Source organism: Podarcis vaucheri (genome assembly GCF_965113315.1).
Source record: "Podarcis vaucheri genome assembly, chromosome: 9".
Classification (NCBI taxonomy): domain Eukaryota; kingdom Metazoa; phylum Chordata; class Lepidosauria; order Squamata; family Lacertidae; genus Podarcis; species Podarcis vaucheri.
In genome coordinates this window covers 79847961-79869260 of record NC_138767.1, presented here as the reverse complement: position 1 = coordinate 79869260, position 21300 = coordinate 79847961, and the positions used below count along the sequence as shown (strand labels likewise).

Here is a 21300-nt window from a genome sequence, read left to right as displayed (position 1 = left end):
AACTTAACAGACTGCCTGTAATGTATTTTGAGAGAACCCTGACACCCTTGTTAGTCAGACACATGGTCCTTCCTCCATAAAGCCACTTTTAAAATGTTCTTAAGGAAAACAAGTCTCATCCCTGGGCAAATAATGGCATGGTCTGTGGGCTTTGCTTTCTCCGCATCAATAGGAAATAAACGCCCATTTTACATGAAGACTTAAGAAGCTTCTGGTTTCATCAGCTGGGTCTTGGAAAAAATGTGAAGTGGTGATAATAGTCTTGAGTATACTTAGTGCTTACTAGAGAAAGCTATTTCATACTTTATCTTCTGTTTGTTGAAGTCTTGCGCATAAAACTGAGCCAGATGTTTAATCGAATTTAAGTTTTTCCCGGCTGGTTACGTTGTTGTTGTTGTTGTTGCTTAAAAAAGGGTGTCTAAAATAGGAAACTCTCGGTAGATGTAACTTTTCATCAGTGGCCATAGAGGGCCTTTCACCTGTGATATGACCTAAGATTTTCAGTTTCATCAACCCAAACACTGCTTCAGCCTTGCTGGTGCTCATTTGATAGGTGGCCCACCTTTTATAGTATTCCATAGCAGTGATCTACGTCAGGCCCCTGCAATTCATTGTGCCGTACTCTTAAAAGATGTGATTCACGCGGTCCAGGTCCTGCTTCCAGGCTTCCCATCGGCATCTCCTTTGGAGGCTGGACTGGGTGGGCTTTCGGCCTGATCCAGCAGGCGCTTCTTATGTTCACGTGCAGCTAAAGATTTGAAGACCTGTCTTTAGCCATTACTGCTAAATAATAGTATTCAGGGCTCAAACTGGAAAAGATTTTGCCTTGTCCTGAATTAGACCCTTTTGAGAGAAATCATGATTTATTTTTTCCCTACAGGCAATCAAGAATAATGCTGGATTTCGTGTGTGGATCCTCTTCTTCCTTGTGATGTGTTCCTTTTCTTTGTTATTCTTGGACTGGTATGGTAGCTAACCCTGGCCCATTCATTATTCATATAGCCCTGACCAAAATCTGCTGAAGCCACCTGGGACTGATACTGGCTGAAGATGTTTTCTTTACAAAGCAACATGTATTGTATTTCATGCATCATCATGGTCGAAATACCTTGACCAGACATGTGCATTTCTACACCTCCTGCTACAGGAAGTACTGGTCCAACTGGAAGTTAGGTTTAGTGTAAGTTCACACAGGGAATTGTTGTAGTGCATCAACGAACACAGCTTTTTAGCTATTCACCCAATATTTTATTACAATGGTCTCTTTCTAAATATTTTTGCACACATGGATTGCTGGTGGGAGTTTTGCAGTGCTGCTCAGTGACCAAGCACTGAAGTTCACAGCAAGTCCTAGAGTCTCATCTGTCAACAAAGTTCATACCTGACAGGTTGAAAAAAATCAAACTGATGGCCTAAATGAACCTTATTCCAGAAAGGCAAAATAAATTCCAGATTGCATTGAAAAGGAAAGGTTTGACTGTTTAGAATGTGATTCTTCACAGTTGTCATTTCAATTTACAACAAAACTGCTTTCCATTTCTTTCTTTTTTCATAATTGCACCACTATAGAAAACAAAGTAATCCAAATTCTTCAATCGTAGACATGTAGAATAATCATCATAGGAAAACTTGAGGTGAATGTTGCCATAAGTACAGTGATTGGAATCCTTCATTTTTGATTGATTTTAAATGCAATAATACATATATCTATGTCAACATACTGAGCTTGAGACTTGGTTATCCTCCTTTTTCTTTATTTTACACAGAGTGAAAATGTCAAAAGTTACATGTGAATTTACATTCAATAAAGTACCTGTCTACTAGGAAATACAAACATGATATAGTTTAATATGTTTATATGGGACCGAACTTTTTTTTCAAAATGCAAAAGAAAGATTTGGCACATAATTTATTGCTTTTATGCATTCCACACAGCAATGATGACATACTAAAAGTTCTTTTACAACATGAAACTATGTTCAGTATGAAAAGTTCTTAATGAAAAAAACAACTGGCTTTTGCTAAGCGGGTTCGTGATGCTGAAATGTATCGGGAGAAAATGTAACCAGAAGTGGAACCAACCATGTTTGTTCTACTACATATGTGTTTTTGGAAAGCATGTGTCTACAAAAATAATGAAACTTTTGACATGTCCACTGGGAAGTAGCACATTCAGAGCATGAACAAAAATAGCAGCTGAGTGCTTTGATCCAGTGATGACCGACCCTTCGGTCAAGTGTATGCAAGTCAAGACCCAGGTTTGAGAGAGTATAATTCTGGCGCAGTGCTTTTCAACCAGGGGTACTTGTACCATTGGACATCCTGTCAAGTGCCACTACTTATGAAGCATTGCTCTGGCGCCTCTGCAGTGCATGCTAGCACAAAAGCACAGCACTGGACACATGGGCAAGAGGCAAAGCCAATCTCTGAGCCACGGCCTGACACGCAACATTTCTGTGGTTTATTCCAGGCGTACTGCAGGTTGACCACCCAATGTTCAAGCCGCTTTTTCCAGTTATAAAGTTAATGAAAATATTTATGTAATGTATGCTGAAAGGTTTCTAAATAATAAACATGTAATAGTTTAGAAACTTGCCAACACAATAAACGTGCACCTACAATTCTAGGCTTGTCTACTACTCCCCCCACCCATCACCCACCCCATCCAAGTTTATCTCAAGAAGGCAGCATGTCTCCTATTCTCCCTTTCCCCACATGCCATTTCAGAAATGCAATGGGAATAGGGCTCTTTTTATGCATTTAATGCATTTTCTCCCTTACACCCAGTTCTAAAATGTTTACATGAAAGTCCCACTGAGTCCAGTGGAACTATTTTCCGGGTAAATATGCTTAGGGTTGCAGCCTTAACATCTAAAGATTAGAAAATGCCCAAACGGTGCTGCTAACGCAAAGCATTTTGCAACATATAAAAAGGGGAAACCTTTTAATGTTGTACAAAAAGAGAAAGTTCTAAGAAAACTACTCCTCCTGTCGTGTTGCGCATATTACATTGTGGGCTACCTCTACAGTGGCTTTTTTTGTCTGTTCCGTAGGGCTCCACTACTTATCAGAATATTTTGCTGCCTAACATTTTTGCACATTCACTAAACATCATGATCCACCATTAAAATGTACATTTCCGTAGTGTCTGTTTTGTGTCAGTGCAAGTCCATATACAAGATTCTCTAGCCATAGTGGAAATGCAGTGAAATGTTCACAGCTTTAACAAAACAACAATTAAGCATGCCTTGTTGCAAAGAACTTAATTACTTCTAACATATCTGTTACAGTGAGAAAAAAACAGGCCAACTTTATTTTTTGGTACTCATCTTGGAGTTGCAAACCAATTTTAAATACAGTTTATCAACTAACCCACATAATTTCTAGTTATGGCTATGATAATTCAGATTGCAAAACTGATTTAAAAACGAAACATTAGTACACACAGTAAAATGCACAATTCTCCCCTGTTTCCAAACCCCTGGATGGCTCAATGGAATTCTAAACTGCAAGAAGGTACCTAAGTTGGAATTATTAACAGAGAAACTGGTGTTAAAGCTCTAAAGCAATGCTGATATGCACTTGGCCATTAATGGTCTAAGTTTTAATTTTCTTATTTTTCCTTTTTGCAAAGCAGTTATCGGCAAACCAAAGCAATTGCACCATAAATATGAGTAACCTCTAAATTATCCATAACAATGAGACGTTCGATGAAAGCCCCCTTGATACCTTCCAATCAACAAGATCAATCACGTTAAGCCGATTTCTCAGCTGCTTCAGTCTCCTGCTCAGAAACTTTCTCTTCTGAAAGCACTGTCATCCACGGAGATACGGATCGTGTGATCGTTTGTTTGGCCAGGTTGTAGTGGTTTATAACTGTGTAAAATTTCCCTCTAGCACTAGAGTCTTGTTCAGAGTAGTAGTTCTCTAATCCAGCCGGAATGCATTGATTGTTCTGAAAGACAATCATTTCAATGTATTTAAATTATTTCTAGGCCATTTTTCTATTGTTGTTTGTAATTTAATTTAATCCATGGTGGGTAACAAGAATAAAACAAATATAACAGAGCAGGACAACAAACATGCCCACCTGAACTTCTGCACCATGAAACTAAAAACACAGTCTTCTAGCCTTGCATATTGTACTTACAACACCCATGTACCCACCCTTTCCCTGGGTTTTCATCCTGTGCAGGTTGAAGGAATACTGAAGTCTCACTCAGTCCGCTGTGGGTACACTTTGTCACACAGGAAGACCCTAGAAAGAGACACCATCCCTCCAAGATACGCACTAAAAGAGTGAAACAGTTTTCCCTGATATGTAAATCATAAAAGGACTTCCTGTTTCCTGTGGATTCTCAGTAGGAGATGGGCACATAGACCATGATCCAGCACAAACCCTACCTCCACAGTCATTCAAAAAAAATATATGCAATTTTTATGCAATTTTCCACCCCAGTAGCCCCAAACAACTTTTCAAACTCCCTCCAAATATAAAGGTAGTTTGACAGAAGAGGTGTTGAAGTAAGAACTTCAAAATCCTGGCTGTGTGCACTCAGAAGAGTTTGGATTTGATATCCCGCTTTATCACTACCCGAAGGAGTCTCAAAGCGGCTAACATTCTCCTTTCCCTTCCTCCCCCCCAACAAACACTCTGTGAGGTGAGTGGGGCTGAGAGACTTCAGAGAAGTGTGACTGGCCCAAGGTCACCCAGCAGCTGCATGTGGAGGAGCGGGGAAGCGAACCCGGTTCACCAGATTACGAGTCCACCATTCTTAACCACTGAAAAATCTCACTTTTTTGTTTATTCCCATGAAGTCCCCTGCTCCAACCTGACTCTTCAGTTTCTTATGCTTAAGCTATATCAAGTCCATGGCTGAACCTCCTTAAAACCTTTCTATAATAGACCTTTCCCTCAACACTTGTTCTCTATGTGGAGTACCTGATGATGTGGTTCCTGCAGCACTTTAAAGAAATGTTGCCAATCATCTGCTTGAGAGGGAAAGGAGAGCAGCCAGGTGGGAGAGATGAAATCTAGGAACATCCTGCCTCAAGCAGCTATTAAGTGGAATTTCATTTTTGCTTCAAGGTTCAGCTCTTGGACCAAGAGGGGAAAGTGCGCTGGACCAGATGGCACACGCGATTGATTCTCCATGCAGTGGTGTTTGTGTGTTTAAGCTTGCTTAAGTTCACATTCAGCTCCAAACTGGATCTGGGGGGCATGTCCATGTTCTCAAAGGAGTTGATAAGCATGATTGGTGTGGCAAATTATAACTCATTTATTAAACTGAGTTTTCTCACCCGTCAGCATCTCTAAAAACCGGAGTCAGGAATCAAAACCCCTGCATTTATTTAAACTTAAATCTATTGTCTGAATAGGCAAAAGTAATCAACTAACATTATTTCATTGGCTGACACATATTCTGTATTCATTTTCAGTTCTCTGAACATTGATTGGGATATTACCAAAACACCCTCCACAAGGGCGCAGGGCTTCTGTTACTGTTTTAAATTATGTAGAACATTAGTGCAAAATAGCCTAGACTTGAGAGGGACAGAAATAACATGTTCTCCCTGCCTTTCATAATTTTGCAAGTCCCTCAGGTCGCCTTCAGTTGTTAACCTGAACTAAACCCCAACCTATTTGAACCATTCCTTTAGTTTTCATTATTAGTTATGCCCCTAAAACAATACAGATGATCAATACATCGGAATCACTGTGTTCTGTTGTTGCTAGTTTTAGAAAACTATGTATTACCTTGAAAATGAAGCCTTCTGGACAGGTATGGTCGTATTTGTAAACCTTGTAGACTACCAGAAATACAACACATGTCAGGAATGCAAGGGCAAAAAGGACCAAAACAGTTACCTGCAAAGAGACGATATATTAACAACATACTTAGCAAGACAGTTTTCTGGTTATTGCATACTGTTCACCCCCCCCCCCCAAAAAAAAACCACTCCAGAAAATGATGGAAAGTTCTGAAACCTACCAGAGCTCCAAGTCATGCTGTGAAGGAGCAGGTCTATACTGTGCACCTAAATTACCGTGACATATGAGTCCATTCATGCTGTTGCCCAATTCCTGTGATTCTTCCCCCACAAAAGAAAGGGCAAAGATTCTGTAAAATTTGTCTCTGTGCACCAACTCTACACATTTGTTTAGATCAGAGATGGGAAACCTGGGGCCTCCAGGTGCTTGAACTACAACTCGGCTCATCCCTGACCATTGACCATTCTTGCTACGGCTGATGGGAGTTGGGGGTCCCAACAACATCTTAAGGGCCACAGGTTCCCCATCCCTACAGGCTTGTGCCTCTATTTCCACCTCATAAATTGGAGCATGGGCTTGGTGTGTCAACTGAACTTAGGAAAAGCACAGCACCTACTTCAAAGCAGATGTTATTAAGTCAATTCTAGCAGCACAAGAGAGGGTCTTTCCTCTTTGCTAACCAAGAGTCAAATGATATGTATTATGGCTATACAGCCTGCTTCTTAAGCCTATTTTTAGCCTTGCTCACTGCATTGTTCTGGTAAAATGTTTCACACCAAACTGAATGCCAGTACCTGTTCAAAGGCTGCTCTTTATGTTTCTGGCTTCATTCACCCCCAATGAAAAACCAACCTGAGTTCAAGTACTTCTTCCCTGTTCTTCTAAAGATGGAAAGCTCTACCCTTCAGCAGAGAGTTTGCTCCTGATAGGCAGGCAATGCCTGGTGGGACAGGTTCTTTACTGCCTACAGTGGTACCTCGGTTTAAGAACACTCCTGTTTACGAACTATTTGGTTTACGAACTCCGCAAAACCGGAAGTAGTGTCCCAGTTTGCAAACTTTATCTCGGTCTAAGAACGGAAGCCAAACAGTGGAAGGGCACTGGCAGCGGGAGGCCTCATTAGGGAAAGCGTGCCTCAGTTTAAGAACGGTTTTGGTTTAAGAACGGACTTCTGGAGCGGATTAAGTTCATAAAATGAGGTACCACTGTATTTAAATAGATAACCCTTGCTGGAAGGATGGTGTCTTCCAGATTTCATCTGCTCCCCAACAACACAGAAACATAATCCCTTATGGACCCAAGTCTACAAACCACACAGTGACTGCCATGCTAATAGAGCTGAAATTGGTGGGCATCTCTTTAGGCTCCCGTAGGGATTTTTTGAAATTGGACTCTATCCAAACGCGATTCCTTAGAGCCATCCTTAGGATTCCCCCCTCGGTAGCGGGTGCGGTTATGAGATTAGAGGTCGGCTGGCAAGCTCTACGGCATGTGGCCTTGAAGACGAAGCTCTGGCTATGGCTCAAGCTTTGTTTTAAACCAGTGGGTATTGCCCCCTTGATATTGAGAGACGATTTCCAATCATCGTGGGAAAGGGAGGTCACTAACGAGGTTCAATCCTGCGGATTGTCTCACCTTTACTTTGAGTCTATGACGTACAATCAAGCTAGAGCTGTGATCTCCCGGAGACTGAGTGACATTGCCAGACAAGAGAACATAGCCCAGGTAAAACCAGGGATGTTCCTAGGGGACCAGATTTATCAGACCATACCAGCCCCCTACCTTGCAGAAATTCACTATGTGGAATACCGTAGACTTCTTACAGCGGCTAGATTAAATGTCCTTGACTCTGCAATATTGTGGGGAAGGTACAGGGGAGTACCATACGCCCAGAGAACCTGTCATTGTGCCATGGGTGTGGTTGAGTCCACCAAACACATTCTCTTGACTTGCCCTTCTTATGCAGAGCTTAGACAAAATTTTATAGACCCACTCCTATGTCAATCTAGCTTCTTATGCGGAGAAAACCAGGTTTTACACTTGCTGAATAACGTCACTAGAGCTATACCTTCCTTGGTGGCCAAATTTCTTTTTTTAGCTTTTAAGCATCGCAAGACTATAATTGACTGTATTGATATGGGGCTATCTGTCTAGTCCATTTTAGTGTTGGCTAAGTTCTAAAATCTTCCTGGAGCTTTTAACTGTGTATTGACAAATGTACTTTTTTCTGACTGACGGTCAAATAAAAGGTTGATGATGATGAGCTGAAATTGCTCATTTTATTGACAAGTCACCTGTGTTCCATTTGCCTTGATTTACCCTGGAGAGGATTATCCAAGATGTGACTTATCTTTGCTTCCGGTGATAAGGGCTCTACTCTGTTTTTGATCACTCTTTCATAAGAAAATGTCATGAACATATGGAGTGTCCTTTTAGATTCAGACTCAGTCCTGTCTATATTCCACTGAAAGGCGGGAGAAGTGAAGTGATGAGCAGTTTGTCCATCAGAAGTTCAAGCAGTCACAATGCCAAAAATATCCCCTCCTTCTTTTGGTCATCTGAATTCTTGCATTGGAAGGATGGGGATTTACACTTGGCTAGTCAGATATGCCAGAAATGTACTGTCTTACTATACTGAGGGTTCCTAGCCCACTCTTCAAACTGCCATTACCATAGGAAACAACAAGAGCAACAATATTCCAACCATTCAAATTGGACAGGAACACCCAGAACCGTACAGACAGATTAAATTCCCAGAGATGCTTGACTAGAAAAGAGTGATGTCTTTTAATTAAGGTAAAAGTAATGCATTTTAATTTTTGAAGAACTCCCAAAAGACATTGGGAGCCTTTCCCATGAAATTCATTCCTCCAGGAACCCATGGGCAGGGCAGTGTGCTTCCTTCCTGCTACACAGAGGAGGGCAGTGGAGTTCTGAGATGAAGCCACACCATTTGCCCAGTCCTCTTGGCTCTTGTTTCCTGCTTGGCAGGGGGTTGGACTCGATGGCCCTTGTGGTCTCTTCCAACTCTATGATTCTATGATTCCATTACTGGAGTGGCTTGGAGTCTCAGAAAGCAATGGGCACTTTGCTGCAGTAGCCTATGAACCAGGTTGTGGGCTGCTTGCTTGTCTCTTGAAGGCCTTGCTAACAGATACCTCTCTGGATGTTTTCTGCCACCGGGACCCTCATGCAAAGATCTTCATACAAGGATGCAGAAGTCACTGTGTTCTGTGTGGTGGGAGTCCTAAAACTAATGGACTGGATGGAGAACAATAAACTGAAGCTCAGATTGCATTGTGGGGGTCAGGAAAACCCCCAGAACAACTTGCAAGGGTAGGAGAGAGGAGATCAAAATGCTCAGAGAGTCGTCCCGTCCCGTCCCGTCCCATCCCCCCGTCCCCCGCTGCCACAGGAAGCAATCATGAATGAGAATTGGCCACCTTAAAATGTAACTGAAAGCAGTGTAACTGAAACTTACAGATTCTTGTGATTTGAAAGCTTTAGAATGAAAAAGGATGGATAAAGTACGGATTTCCTCTCCTCCCTTTTCCTTTTCAGCATCAAGATAAATCCTGCAATTCTCTAGGGGAGCAAAATCCTACAGCAAACTCTCTCCAATGCATCTGTTATTTAGCAGCCAAACCCAACAATCTAATACCATGAAGGTAATCCCAGTGTGATAACCATAAAGTAATATCTAAGTGACAACGGGTTTTTCATGTTCCATCCACTAGTACATAACAATGCAAACATTTAATAATCCTCCGAGTATATATGACTTGGGAGTTGCTTTTTGTTTATTTTCTTCTACCTGCATGAAATAGCTGTCTTCAGCTTTTACATGCAAAAACATCCTGATTTGCTTTTAATAGAAGTTGTTGGTAGATTATATTTCACAATGCAACATTGAAGTCTTAATCTACAAAACCCTATGCTGCATTTTGTACAAGTTTTAGGAATGTTACACACATAAAATGATCTAGAAACTACTAGAACTCAATTCTTAATTGGACCCAGGACATTGGTTAAATTGAGGTGTCACAGTAAACTGTCATTTGAGCTTCCAAGCATGCAAGAGGCAAACCATGGCTTGGCCTTGCTTTTTATAGAGGCATGTAATCACAGAACTGTAGAGTTGGAAGGGACCCCAAGGGTCATCTAGTCCAACCCCCTGCAAGGCAGGAAACTCAGCTCAAGCATCCAGGACAGATGGCTAAATCACCTTTCAGCTCATTTGTCTCCTCCCAGAATTGTTATTATTTATTAAATTTGCATACCGCTGTATACCTGTAGGTCTTAGGGCGGTTACAACATAAAATCACAAAATACATAATAAAAACAACACAGTAACTCCCCCAAACTGCTCCGAATTACTGAGAAATACTGTGTGTGATGCCTATATTTATCTCCCTTTGGGTCAAAAAGTAGCTGGCCAAGCCATTTTGGGTTGGAAGACTCACCTGAAGGGAAAGTGTTAAGCACCCCTTAATCATTACTGCTGTTCCAGTCAGATTCCTTCTCACCCCAAGAACTGCATTTTAGTTTAACAACCACCACCACCACCACCTGCTTAGATATCACCCATCCCACAGAGTTTCATCTAGTTTGGCACAAATGCAGGTAGGCTAATCTTAAACTGTTCTTATAGGACACGAGTCCCCAGCTTTTTTGGGATAGTGGACACATTTGGAGTGTTGACAAAGAGTTGTGGGTATAGGGACATTGGGGGCAGGGAGCACCCTAATTTACAAAATGGCTGCTATGGCCAGTCATAGAAAACAAGGTCAAAAGCCAAGTCACTTGCCTCAGAAACTAAGTGCAAGGCAGAGGTCAGGTCTGAGACCCATTGTTTCCACTAGTCACTAGTGGAAGGCTCAGGACACATTAGTGATATGTATGGCGCTCTACAGAACCACTGACGTTAAACAAGCCTCAGTGTCATGCACATTCATTTTTGACCAACTACAGGTCTGAAACCAGACAACAAACGATCAGTCTTAATTATGGTTTACTGACACTTCAATAAAGTTAAGATTAACTACTGTATTTGAGTTGGGATGAGACAGCAAGCTGAAGTTAACCAAAATGGAAGTGAAAGATTCCAATCTCCTCCTTGCAGCTTAGTTTATTTTCTAGTCCAATGATAACCTGACAAATGGATAATAATAAACCCAAAGTTTTTTACCAGTTGAAAACTCCCACAGTGCAGCATGTCATCATTACCACCAGCTTCAGCTATTTGTTTGGGAAGAAACTCTTAAGAAATAACCTTGCCTCAAACCTTTTGCCAGTATCTGTAGCTCAGTTGGTTAGAACATGGTGCTGATAACACCAAAGTTGAAGGTTCAATCCCTACACGGGACGGCTGCATATTCTGGCAGAGCAGAGGGTTGGACCAGATCAGGGGTGGTCAGCTCCCAAGATACTGCGATCTACTCACAGAGTTAAAAACTGGCAGTGATCTACCCCCTTTTGGGGGGTTCGGGTCAAAGTTGTTGGGTTTTTTCAGGGAGGAGGGGAGCCACAGTTGTTCAGCTTCTTTGGGGGGAGTCAATGATCTACCAGTGATCCAGCGCAGACTTCCAGTTATCTACCAGTAGATCATGATCTACCTGTTGGACATGCCTGGACTATAGATGATCCTTGGGGTCCCTTCCAGCTCTGCAGTTCTGTGATTCTATAGCTATACATGGTTGCTTTCACCACCAATCTTAGCTGTTGTTGTAACTATGCCTTCCTCAGGCCTTTTGCTTTCTGAATGGAGTTGCACAAATTTTATAGGCATTGACTGGGTATCAGATATGAATTGTGTCACAGCACAATGCTATCCATTATGTGTATCCTTTTAGTGTTACAATTTTGCTTTGCTTCCTTCCTACCAAGAAGCTCACCTGTCTATCTGCTATCTTTGTCCTAGGTAATCTGAACTATGAGAAGGTTAATTTCTCTCTTTTTTTTTTTTTTGATCCTCTAAATTCCAAACACTTGCCAATGACTCAGTACTTTTAAATCATATTTATTGTCTAACCTGGTGACAATTGGGTTAGCAAAGCTACACCTTCTTCCTGATACAGCCACACTTTCCCAGGAACTTTTAATGGGTTTTTGATGTTCTGTCCCATGTTGGTTTATGCTCCTCTGTTATGCAAAGTCCCCCAAAAAATGTAGTACAGAAATCGTAGGCACCAGCAAGGCCAAGTCTTCTCACCCATTACATCCAGTGGGAGGGATTTCATGTCACTGGTACAGAATAAGGGCTGCCTCAAGATGCCAAGGATAGCAACATTCAGAAACAGCCCTAATCCATCCTCACCAACAAAAGCTAATCTTTTGTTTCTTTGCTAACCAAGAACATCCAATCTTTAAAAGAAAAAACAAACTGACTTTTGGCCAGCCTTTCAATCAGCCCTCCAACAATTTCCAACCTGGACAGGATTTATCCTTTGCTTCTGATCTGTACTTGCAAGTTTACAGTATTAGAGAACAACATTTTTCATGCACCATCAAATGGATGATAAAAACCAGCAAATTCATGAGTTCAAACATCAAATTTCTGAGACAGTCTACTGACCAGTGCAGACCCTAAGAACAAAGGAATAAGGAGGAGGGGCATTTAAGGAAATTAAAGTTAACATGGAAACGAAGGAGCAGAGGTTCAGGGAGCTATCCCTTTATGCTAAATAAATGACAACCTCTAGATAAACAGGCATAATCCAATAGGGAATTATCCTGCACATGCCATATTTAAACACACAATTCCCATTAATTTAAATGAGGCACATGCAAGAGACTATCCTGTTGGTCTGAGCCCTAAGATTTTGCATACAGGTCGGTGGGGCTTTCTTAGAGCAATCACAGTCTAAATAATAATAATAATAATAATAATAATAATAATAATAATAATAATAATAATTTCGTTTATGAATCGCTTCTCATGAGGCTTCCCAAGCACAATTTACAATGAAATAAAAACATACACAGAACAACTGCATATATAAAACCGCTAAAACTCTAGCATATATAAACACAATTAACATTTTTCTTTCAAAAACAGCAACACTTCTATAAATCTATTCAAATTCATCCGATACCAGATGGGATAAAAGTCTCCACCTAGAAGGCTTGCTGAAAGAGGAATGTCAAGAAGAGGCACCAAAAAGACAATATTCTGGCAAAGGTTCCACTATGATTCTTCCACCAAAGAACTAAAGATTTTAATTCCTCACTTCAAACTTCTCCCATTTATGCAACCATAGTTGTGGGTTGTTGTTTTTTGTTTAGCCACCTGCAAGGCCCAAGTGAGCGAGATGATAGGTTCTAAATACAAGAGAATAAGCCAAGCATCTGTCTCTTTATGCCAGAAATAAATTTATGATATGACTTACCTTAAACCGTTCTGAGACACCTTCAGTGATGCTGACTGTGAACTCAGCTATTTTAGGAGTACGAAATTTTCCTTTCTTGCGGTCAGGTTCATATTCTGTTTTTGTCTTGACCACCACCTTTGCAAGGAACATCAACAGGAGACCAATTACCAGCTTGATTGGTGCAGCCAAACTCTCAAACATATAACAATGCAGCCGTCTCTCCCTTTGTGCATGACTTGCTCATTAAATATAGTTTGCAGTGAAGGCAAGTGCCACAAAACAAACCTGATGAATCCAGTTCTGCAGCTCATCTGCTCACATGTCAGAGGCATCGGGGGGAAGCTGTTTAAATCGTGATTCAACTCATTACATGCAATTCTATCCTCAGTGGCATGAACATTATGAGCACAATCTACCAGAAAGTTCTCCTGTGAAACAGTTCCTGTTCGTTTCAAGTGGGGGTTGCTTGTACAGGAAACGTATCCATGGGTGTTGATAATATTTATGTGCCAGCTTTCTCTCAATGACCCTCAAGGTATTAAAAAGAGTAACTTACTAAAAACAAGAGCCAACGAAAAGCAAATCCCAATAGCTGAATGCAGCAGCAATTTAAATTAATTCAAAGGCTTCCTTTAAAAGCTAGGTTTGGGTTACTGTACTTCCTAAAAGCCAGGTTGCGAAGTATCGTGGCAAGGCCTCATTTATGGGAAAAAGTCACCCTTAATGTATTTTTGATGTCTCAAGGATCTCCCCACCACTTTTTAAGCAGCTGCATAACATGTGCTTTCTTCTGCCACTGTACTGGGAAATTATGAAGGCAGATTATTTCTGGAAGCAGATGCGTAACAACCACCTCATTTCCTGTGATGCTGCTTTTTTATCATTAATTTGACACCAAGTCTTGCCCTTACCTTGGTGTGATATTAGGCCATCATTCAGGTCTCTAAGTTAGGTATTGCCGTGCAAAAGGAAGCTTGTGTTTTACCCCCAGTGTATAAACATCCTTAGGCTGCAACTCTAAACATCCTTACTCTGTTTTCAATGGGGCTTGCACCAACGGGGCTTACTTCTGAGCAGACACCTGCAATTCCAGTGGTGTTCATGTTCACCTCAAGGTGCTTAAGGTTATAAATCTTCCTTAAACGCTGGGTGGCTTAAATTGGGGGTGGCCAACATGGCACATGTGCCCACAGCAGCATTCCATGGCACCCACAAGTTTCCCTCCCTAGCATCCCCCCCAAAAAAAAATCATGCTTGAAAGAAGCATTCTGTTGTAGCCAATATAATAGTCTGTGAGACATGAGGGGTTGTGTGTGTGCTGCCCATGACCGCTTCTCCAGATGTGCAAATGTGCCCCAAAAGGTTGGCGAGCCCTGACTTAAATCCTTGCAGAATACCTTTTAAAATGATGCTGTTTTCTAGAATCAGAAAGCTGGACAGATTCGGGGTCTATGAAGAGCTCCTGTGCATCATGACTAAGAGGTTAAGCTATAAACTGGGCAGCTCAATAGCACTGACCCACCTTTCCTTAAGCCTTTTCTTAAAGGTTCCTTGATATAATGGGTTGTACACCGTGAGCAAAACATCCCCGGCAGGCCTTTGTCTTTCTCCCCTCCCCTCTGCAGCCCCCTGCTCTGGAGGGTTGGGGAACCCTATGGAGGGACCACAAGCGGAGGTCCTGGGACACAAGCAGAAGTCTGCTCAGGCACCCTGGGCTCCAACCACTTTACAGGAAAGACTATATAAACACCAAGTGTGCCCTTTCCAAACTCACTGCATTGGGTAGAATTTGATGATCCAATACCATATCAGAGAAGGACATAGGGTGGCATTCAACCAAGTTTTACTCAACTGTTAAGTCCACTAATTTCAATAGTAAAACTTCAAAATGCCTCATGAATGAGGAAAATTGTTGCTACACCATGCTCTTTTCCTGCGTAGAATTTCCCCATAAAATCAAACCATGAAAAGTCTCCTTTTTAAAATCACATCACTTGCAAACAGCACTATATAATGCAGAGGTGAGCAACCTTTTCTTCTGTCAAGGACTATGCTCTAGCGGCTGGAAGCAAAGGTGGGAGGGGCTACCTGCCATTTCTCCCTCCCTCCCTTGATGCTGTTTCTTTCCCTCTCCTGTCTCTCCTTCTCACCCCCCCCTTTCTCTCTCTGCCACCCCTCCTGCCATTTCCCCCTTCGTTTCACCGGTCTGAAATCGGGCCAAGAAATCACGCTGAAGCCATGTTCCTACCTCTGCAAGAGTGTGTTAATGGAATTGCATGAGGGACATCTTCAAAAATGAGGCAGCTGCAAGGCCCCTCCTGAAGAAATCCTTCCCAAGTCCTGTTAATTTTTTAAAACAGCAACCAGTGGCAAACCTTCCTTTCTTCGTCAAGATGCTCAGGCTATTCAGTGCCTTTTGCAGGCAAAGTGGTGGCTGTTCATCTACTGGCATTCCTGGATAACACGGGTTTTCTGATTTCAATTCTGACCTGGTTTGGGACAGAAATGGCTTTTTAGCCATTGGTCACTGCTCACTTTCAGGAAGTAAAGAAGATGCCTTAAGCGGACTCAGATCACTAGCACATCTAGCTCAGGACTGTTGGCTACCTGATTATTTGTGCAATGTTTCCAGAGAAGGAGAATGACTCCAATGATTTACTGAGCAATCAATGTGATCTGTTTGCAGGAAGGTCGCATGATGTTGCCTGAAGCAACTGTGAACCCACATTTTCCTCATCACAAAAAGTCTGATTTTGGGAGGAAACAGGTTTGCTAGGAAAAAATACTAATCAACTTCAGTTGTGCCAGGCATACTCGCTTTCAGCCTCTGGTTAAGCTCTTAACTGTGGAAACAGTCAAATGGTTGAAGGAAATTAAAGGGTCATCTGGAGGACCACAAGTTCAGCATCCACCATCTAGAAGGAATTAGGTGCAAGTAGATGTGCATGCAAAAAGGGAGTCGCAACACACAGTATCCCAGGAGAAGAATGAGCCCAGCTTCTTCCTGCATTCAGAATGCAGTTGAAACAATTGCCAGTTGAATGATGAAAGTCTATTGTCCTAGCCTATTGTCTTTCTCCACCCCTTCCATACCTCAAGCTGACTAACTGCCTTTATTCTATCTTTCAAACACACACACTATGTACAGTCATTAAACTGAATGCCCTTTTTTGCACTAGTTGCTTATTTAAAAACCACCAAAGCAAAACCATATGAAATCCTGGCCCAGAGAGGGGTGTGGCCTTGTGATATCTCAGGGAGCCAGCCAAGATTGGGTTTCCTCAAGCTTTGGAATGAGCGGAGATTGCACGCCTGAGAACTAAGCCAACTTCAAAGGTGAATGTGTTATGAGCCAGTATTCCACGTTTTGTTTTTAAATAGTAGTAAGCTGTAAGAGGCCATATTTTCATAAGGACCACAACGCACAAGGAGGGGAAGCATTCATTCTTCCCCCATCACAACTCTAACCAAAAATCCCCCATTAGGGGGATTAGGAAGAAACCTCTCGCTCCTACCAGTGCTAATAGACAACTGAGTGCCATGTGCAGTTTGACCCTGATCATTATCAACAGGCTTCTACAGGGGGTTCCCCACTCAAGCTCTCTATGTCTGCCTGCACATACACTTGGGATGCACATGCTCCCAGCATCGCTACTGGGCTACCATAAGGCACAGGAGGCAACATCCATGTCCACAGCTGCTTTTAACCAAAATGGTTCTTGGGGTAGCTGCAAGCGGCAAAATGGCTGTTTTGGAAAAGGGAGAGACAGAGCAGTGGGGGTCGAAGGACAGGACACAGGGACATCCCTCGTGCTACCATGAGACCAAAGCAAGTCACACAATTTCTGCTGAAACGGTAGCCTTCTCGGTGTGCAGCTACCCATCGGCTTTCGGGGGGGCACACGGTGGAGAGGGAATTTCCAACAATGGCCTGGGTTCAGGGTACCCTTTTAAGTGGTAGAAGGCATCACATATTCAAGTTGCGTGGGGTGGGACAACCAACAACCAGTACCTGGAGCTGGAAGGCCCATTTTCAACTCAGCTGTAGGGACTAGTCCAGGGGTGGGCAACCTAAGGTCTGTGGGCTGAATCTGCCCCAATCGCCTTCTCAATCTGGCCCACGGACGGTCCTGGAATCAGCGTGTTTTTACATGAATAGAATGTGTCTTTTTATTTAAAATGCATCTCTGGGTTATTTGTGGAGCCTGCCTGGTGTTTTTCCCTGAGCAGAATGTGTGCTTTTATTTAAAATGCATCTCTGGGTTATTTGTGGGGCATAGGAATTTGTTCATTTCCCCCCAAAAAATATAGTCCGGCCCCCAACATGGTCTGAGGGACAGTGGACTGGCCCATGGCTGAGAAAGGTTGCTGACCCCTGGACTAGTCTATGCAATGAAAGGAAGGATTGTGAAGCCTATGGTTTAAGCACTTCTTTTGTGTCTCCCAGGGTGAAGAGTGGATGGAAATTATGCCGGAGAGAGCTGGCATCAGGAGTCCTTGTTTATTATATGGACAAGTATAGTAGGGGTGGTAGTCACTGACTTTTACTCCTAACAGACCTAGAGAAATTAACTTAGTCAAGTTTATTAATTTCAACGGGTCTACTCTGATTAAGAGCAATATGGTGATGAAAAATCATCCTGGAACCCAGTTTCCAGATGTGCTTGATGCCCAACTGCTGATTACATTATTTGGCAGTTTCTGGTGAAGAAAGAAGGGGAACACCTGTCAAAAGCCAAAAAGAGTAAAAAAAAAAAAAAAGAGTAGCCAAAAGCCTTTACTAGCTAGCCCAACTCAACAACGTTTTCCAGGGGACATGTCAAGATATGCTCCTATCCCATATACAACCTTGTCATATTCTTTCTTGGAGAACAAAATTATGTAGGAGCAACAATTATGAAGAGCTGGGCTGAGTGCAAAGAGGGTATCTGGTGGGCAAGAAGCCACACCCAGGGATGTGAACAAAAGCATGTAGAGCAGCTGCAACAAAGCCTTTGTGTGTTCTATGTTGCAACAACCACAGCTCTCAGACCTGCTATTCAAGGCTTCCAGGCCCCTAAGTATATCTACAGATTCCTTTTCCAAGCATTACTTGCAATTTATCTTTACAAGCTAGTTAAAAAGGGCCAGTACCTGCTCTGGGCTGTCTCTAAAGGATATTTTTATTTAAATTTGTAAATATCATCCTGCAAACATGTTTGCAGGATAGTTCACATAGGACTTCATTTTTTAAAAAAACAAACAACTATCATAAATAATATGGAATACAATAGTAAAAATTATTGTACAGTAATAAAAAGACAAAAGCAGCAGTTAAAACAACTGAAATTTTGAAGCCTGGGGGAATAAGAAAGGATTTGCCTGGCACCAAAGAAATATAACTACTTCAGCACCAGACACCTGGGGAGGGAATTCCACAAATCCAGTGCCACCAAACTTATCTGAGGTTATTCCAGTGTAATTGTCTGGGTTCCCCAGCCAAAAGTCCAAGGAACTATATTTTTGTGTGGGTGCTGAGGATTCACTGCTATGGTTTTTCCCTGGGAAGAGGCAATAACCATGAAACCAGGTCAAGTCTGTAGCATAAGCTATGAATCCCTTTCTGTCCCTAGAAAAGTATCACTTCATGATGCAATTGAGCCCATGCATGACAACCACGTTTTACATGTCCTTTACAGGCACAAGCATTTCTTGTGAAAACCTCCCTCCCATCAGTCCAGGCAAGAGGTGTGGAAGAGCCTCATGGGATTGTTCTCTGCTGTAAGTAGCCTAGGGAAATCTAATGGAGAAGATCGGAGAGTATTTTTGTTCAAAAATATTTCTTAAGCTGCACTGCAAACCCTGGAAAGACGAGGACAACCTCGTTATTCAGAATGAACTTATTATTCAAACACATAGGGATGAGGTTACTGGCTAAACAATGGGGGATTGGAGATTCAGATGCTGTAAAATGAAGCAAAAAGACACAGAGATATTATATGATTGAAGCAGATGTACCAGACATAAGATACTGTAATTTAAAAGGTTCACAGGAAGTAGCAATAGATTTCTCAAGGAAAACCTTTAAAATATACAATTGTTGGTTCCGACATATTTCTCAAAACCGAAAAACCTGGCTTTCACAGTGTTGCTTTGCAAGCCTCTGTGACAGACATTCTTTTGTTGTTTGCCTGAGATCTGGGTGCGATTGTCAGGGGTGGAAACCAAAAACCGACTGTACCTTATCAGGAGGTGGGAACTGTAGTTGATTGACATCCAGGGGTGTGATCAAGGGGATGGTGTCAAATCCATCCTCCAAGAGGGGCTGCTTTGTGCTCTTCTCGCTAAAATTATTTCCCAGCTTCACCATTTTCTTTTCCTGGACGAAAGGGAGTCCTGGAAAATGCACACGTGCGGAAGCGCAAAGGACGGGTCACAAGAACACTTTGCACCAAAAAATGGCCAGCCTCCCTCCCGATACGAGACCACTTGCCACCTGGGGGGCGCGACCAGCCCCCCTTTCCTAACATGTCATCCATGGAGGGCTGGGGGGGGGAGTGCGCTACTCGATCCCTTCCCGGAGATCCCTTCCTTCCCCGCAATTCGGTGCGCAGCGAGAGAGCCGCTTGCGCGGAGCCTGCTCTGCAAGTCCCGAGGGTGGGAAGGAGGCAGTGTCTGGGGTGAGACCCATTTCGCCCCTCTGGGTGCGACCCCCCCCCCCGCCGCAAGCCCTGGCTTCCCTTTCTTCTCTTTCTCCCTCCGCCCCCGCCCCCCCGCCTCCATCCCGGCGCCCCTCCTGGGGTCCCTGCCTCCCTGCATCCTTCCTCCCCATCCGCCCGCCCGCCTGCCCCTTTGTCCTCTCTGCCCTCCTTCTCCGAGACACAGGGACTGCGAAGGGGTGCCCGCGGCTGCCCACCCCCCGGGGGCCATGCCACCCTCCCCCGGCTGCAGCCCCTCCTCTGCGCCTCACCTCGCCTCCTGCCTGCGCGGATCCTGTTCCCTCGGCTCTCCGCCTGGCCTCCTCGGCTTCAGCTCCGGCAGCAATGGCGCAGCCGCACGTCGGGTCTGGCGGGGAGCGAGGGGAGCGCGCGGCCGAGGGAGCGGCGCCGGGCTAATGGGCGCTCCTTCCTCCTCCTCCTCCTCCTCCAGCAGCAGCAGCAGCAGCAGCACCTCCGGCGTGACGCAGCCCGCGCGTCGCCGCCTCCCCCCCCGCCCCCGCGGAGCCCCAGAAGCACGAAGGAGCCCCCGGGCGACCCACGCCCCGCGCGCTCGGGATGCGGCAGAGGGAGGGAGCGGGAGGGAGGGCGGGGGGCGCGGGGGGCTCCGTCGGAGGGAGGCTTCTGCGGGGTGGGCGGAGGGAAGCTTGGGCGAGGCAACCGCGGAGCGAGCGAGACCGGCGGGCAGGTGGCGAGGCGGGCGGCGCCCCCCCCCCCGCAGTATTGCTTGCACTGGTTTTTCTCTCACTCGGGTTTATTTCTTGTAGAAACCCCGGGGTGGGGTGGGGGGCTTACTACTGCGAAAATGTCTCCTGGAAACCCCCCACCCTGTTAACAAGGAGAGGACCCTAAGGCTGCCCCAGGAGAAAAGAAGCGCCGCAGCTAGACAAAGGGAAGCGGGAAGCCGCCTGCGGGGCCGACCCGCCCGACCCTGGCCAGGCTCCAGACAGGAGCTGCTCGGATGCCTCGTCCTCCCTCCGCCGGCGAGCCGCGTGTCGCTCGCAGCCCGGAGCGACGAGGGCGAGGGCTGCGCCCCCCCCCCCCGGGCCCCGAGACACTGGAGCGATTTGCCTGCAGCCCCAAAGTGGGACAAAGCCCCGCACGAGGCTGGTGGGGCGCTTTGCCTCTTCCTCCTCCACTTCAGACAACTTGGGCCTTGCTCCTTTGAATGCCAACAAGGGGCCGGGAATCAGCTGCGAGCTTTAGAACTGGCAACAGGGCACCATAAGACTGGGAAGAGCCCTCGGAATCCTAGAATCATGTAGTTGGAAGATACTCCAAGGGTCATGTATTCCAACCGCCTGCAATGCAGGGATCTCAACTCAAGCATCCCTGACAGACGGGCATGCAAGCTCTTCCTAAAAGCCTCCATGGAAGGAGAGGCCCAACAACTCTGGAGAACCAACTCTTCCACCATCCAACAGCTCCTGCCATCAGAAAGTTCTTCAGGTTGTTTAGTTGG

At 44.2% G+C, this 21300-nt stretch overlaps 2 protein-coding genes across 2 annotated transcripts in view; one reads left to right on the top strand and one right to left on the bottom strand.

The window, feature by feature from the left end:
* STX18 (syntaxin 18) overlaps window positions 1-1834 on the top strand; it is a 53066-nt gene extending 51232 nt beyond the window's left edge. Inside the window, exon 11 of the mRNA XM_082238579.1 lies at window positions 881-1834. Coding sequence (XP_082094705.1) covers window positions 881-976 — 96 coding nt within the window. The 3' untranslated portion in view covers window positions 977-1834. The remainder of the gene's footprint in view (window positions 1-880) is intronic.
* NSG1 (neuronal vesicle trafficking associated 1) lies at window positions 1738-20233 on the bottom strand. Its single transcript, XM_082238617.1, has 5 exons — window positions 20093-20233; window positions 19364-19518; window positions 13162-13278; window positions 5759-5869; window positions 1738-3955 (listed from the first exon to the last, which is right to left on the bottom strand). The coding sequence occupies exons 2-5, from the start codon at window positions 19490-19492 to the stop codon at window positions 3755-3757; spliced, it is 558 nt and encodes a 185-aa protein (XP_082094743.1). The 5' UTR covers window positions 19493-19518; window positions 20093-20233; the 3' UTR covers window positions 1738-3754.
* Window positions 20234-21300: the final 1067 nt, after the last annotated feature.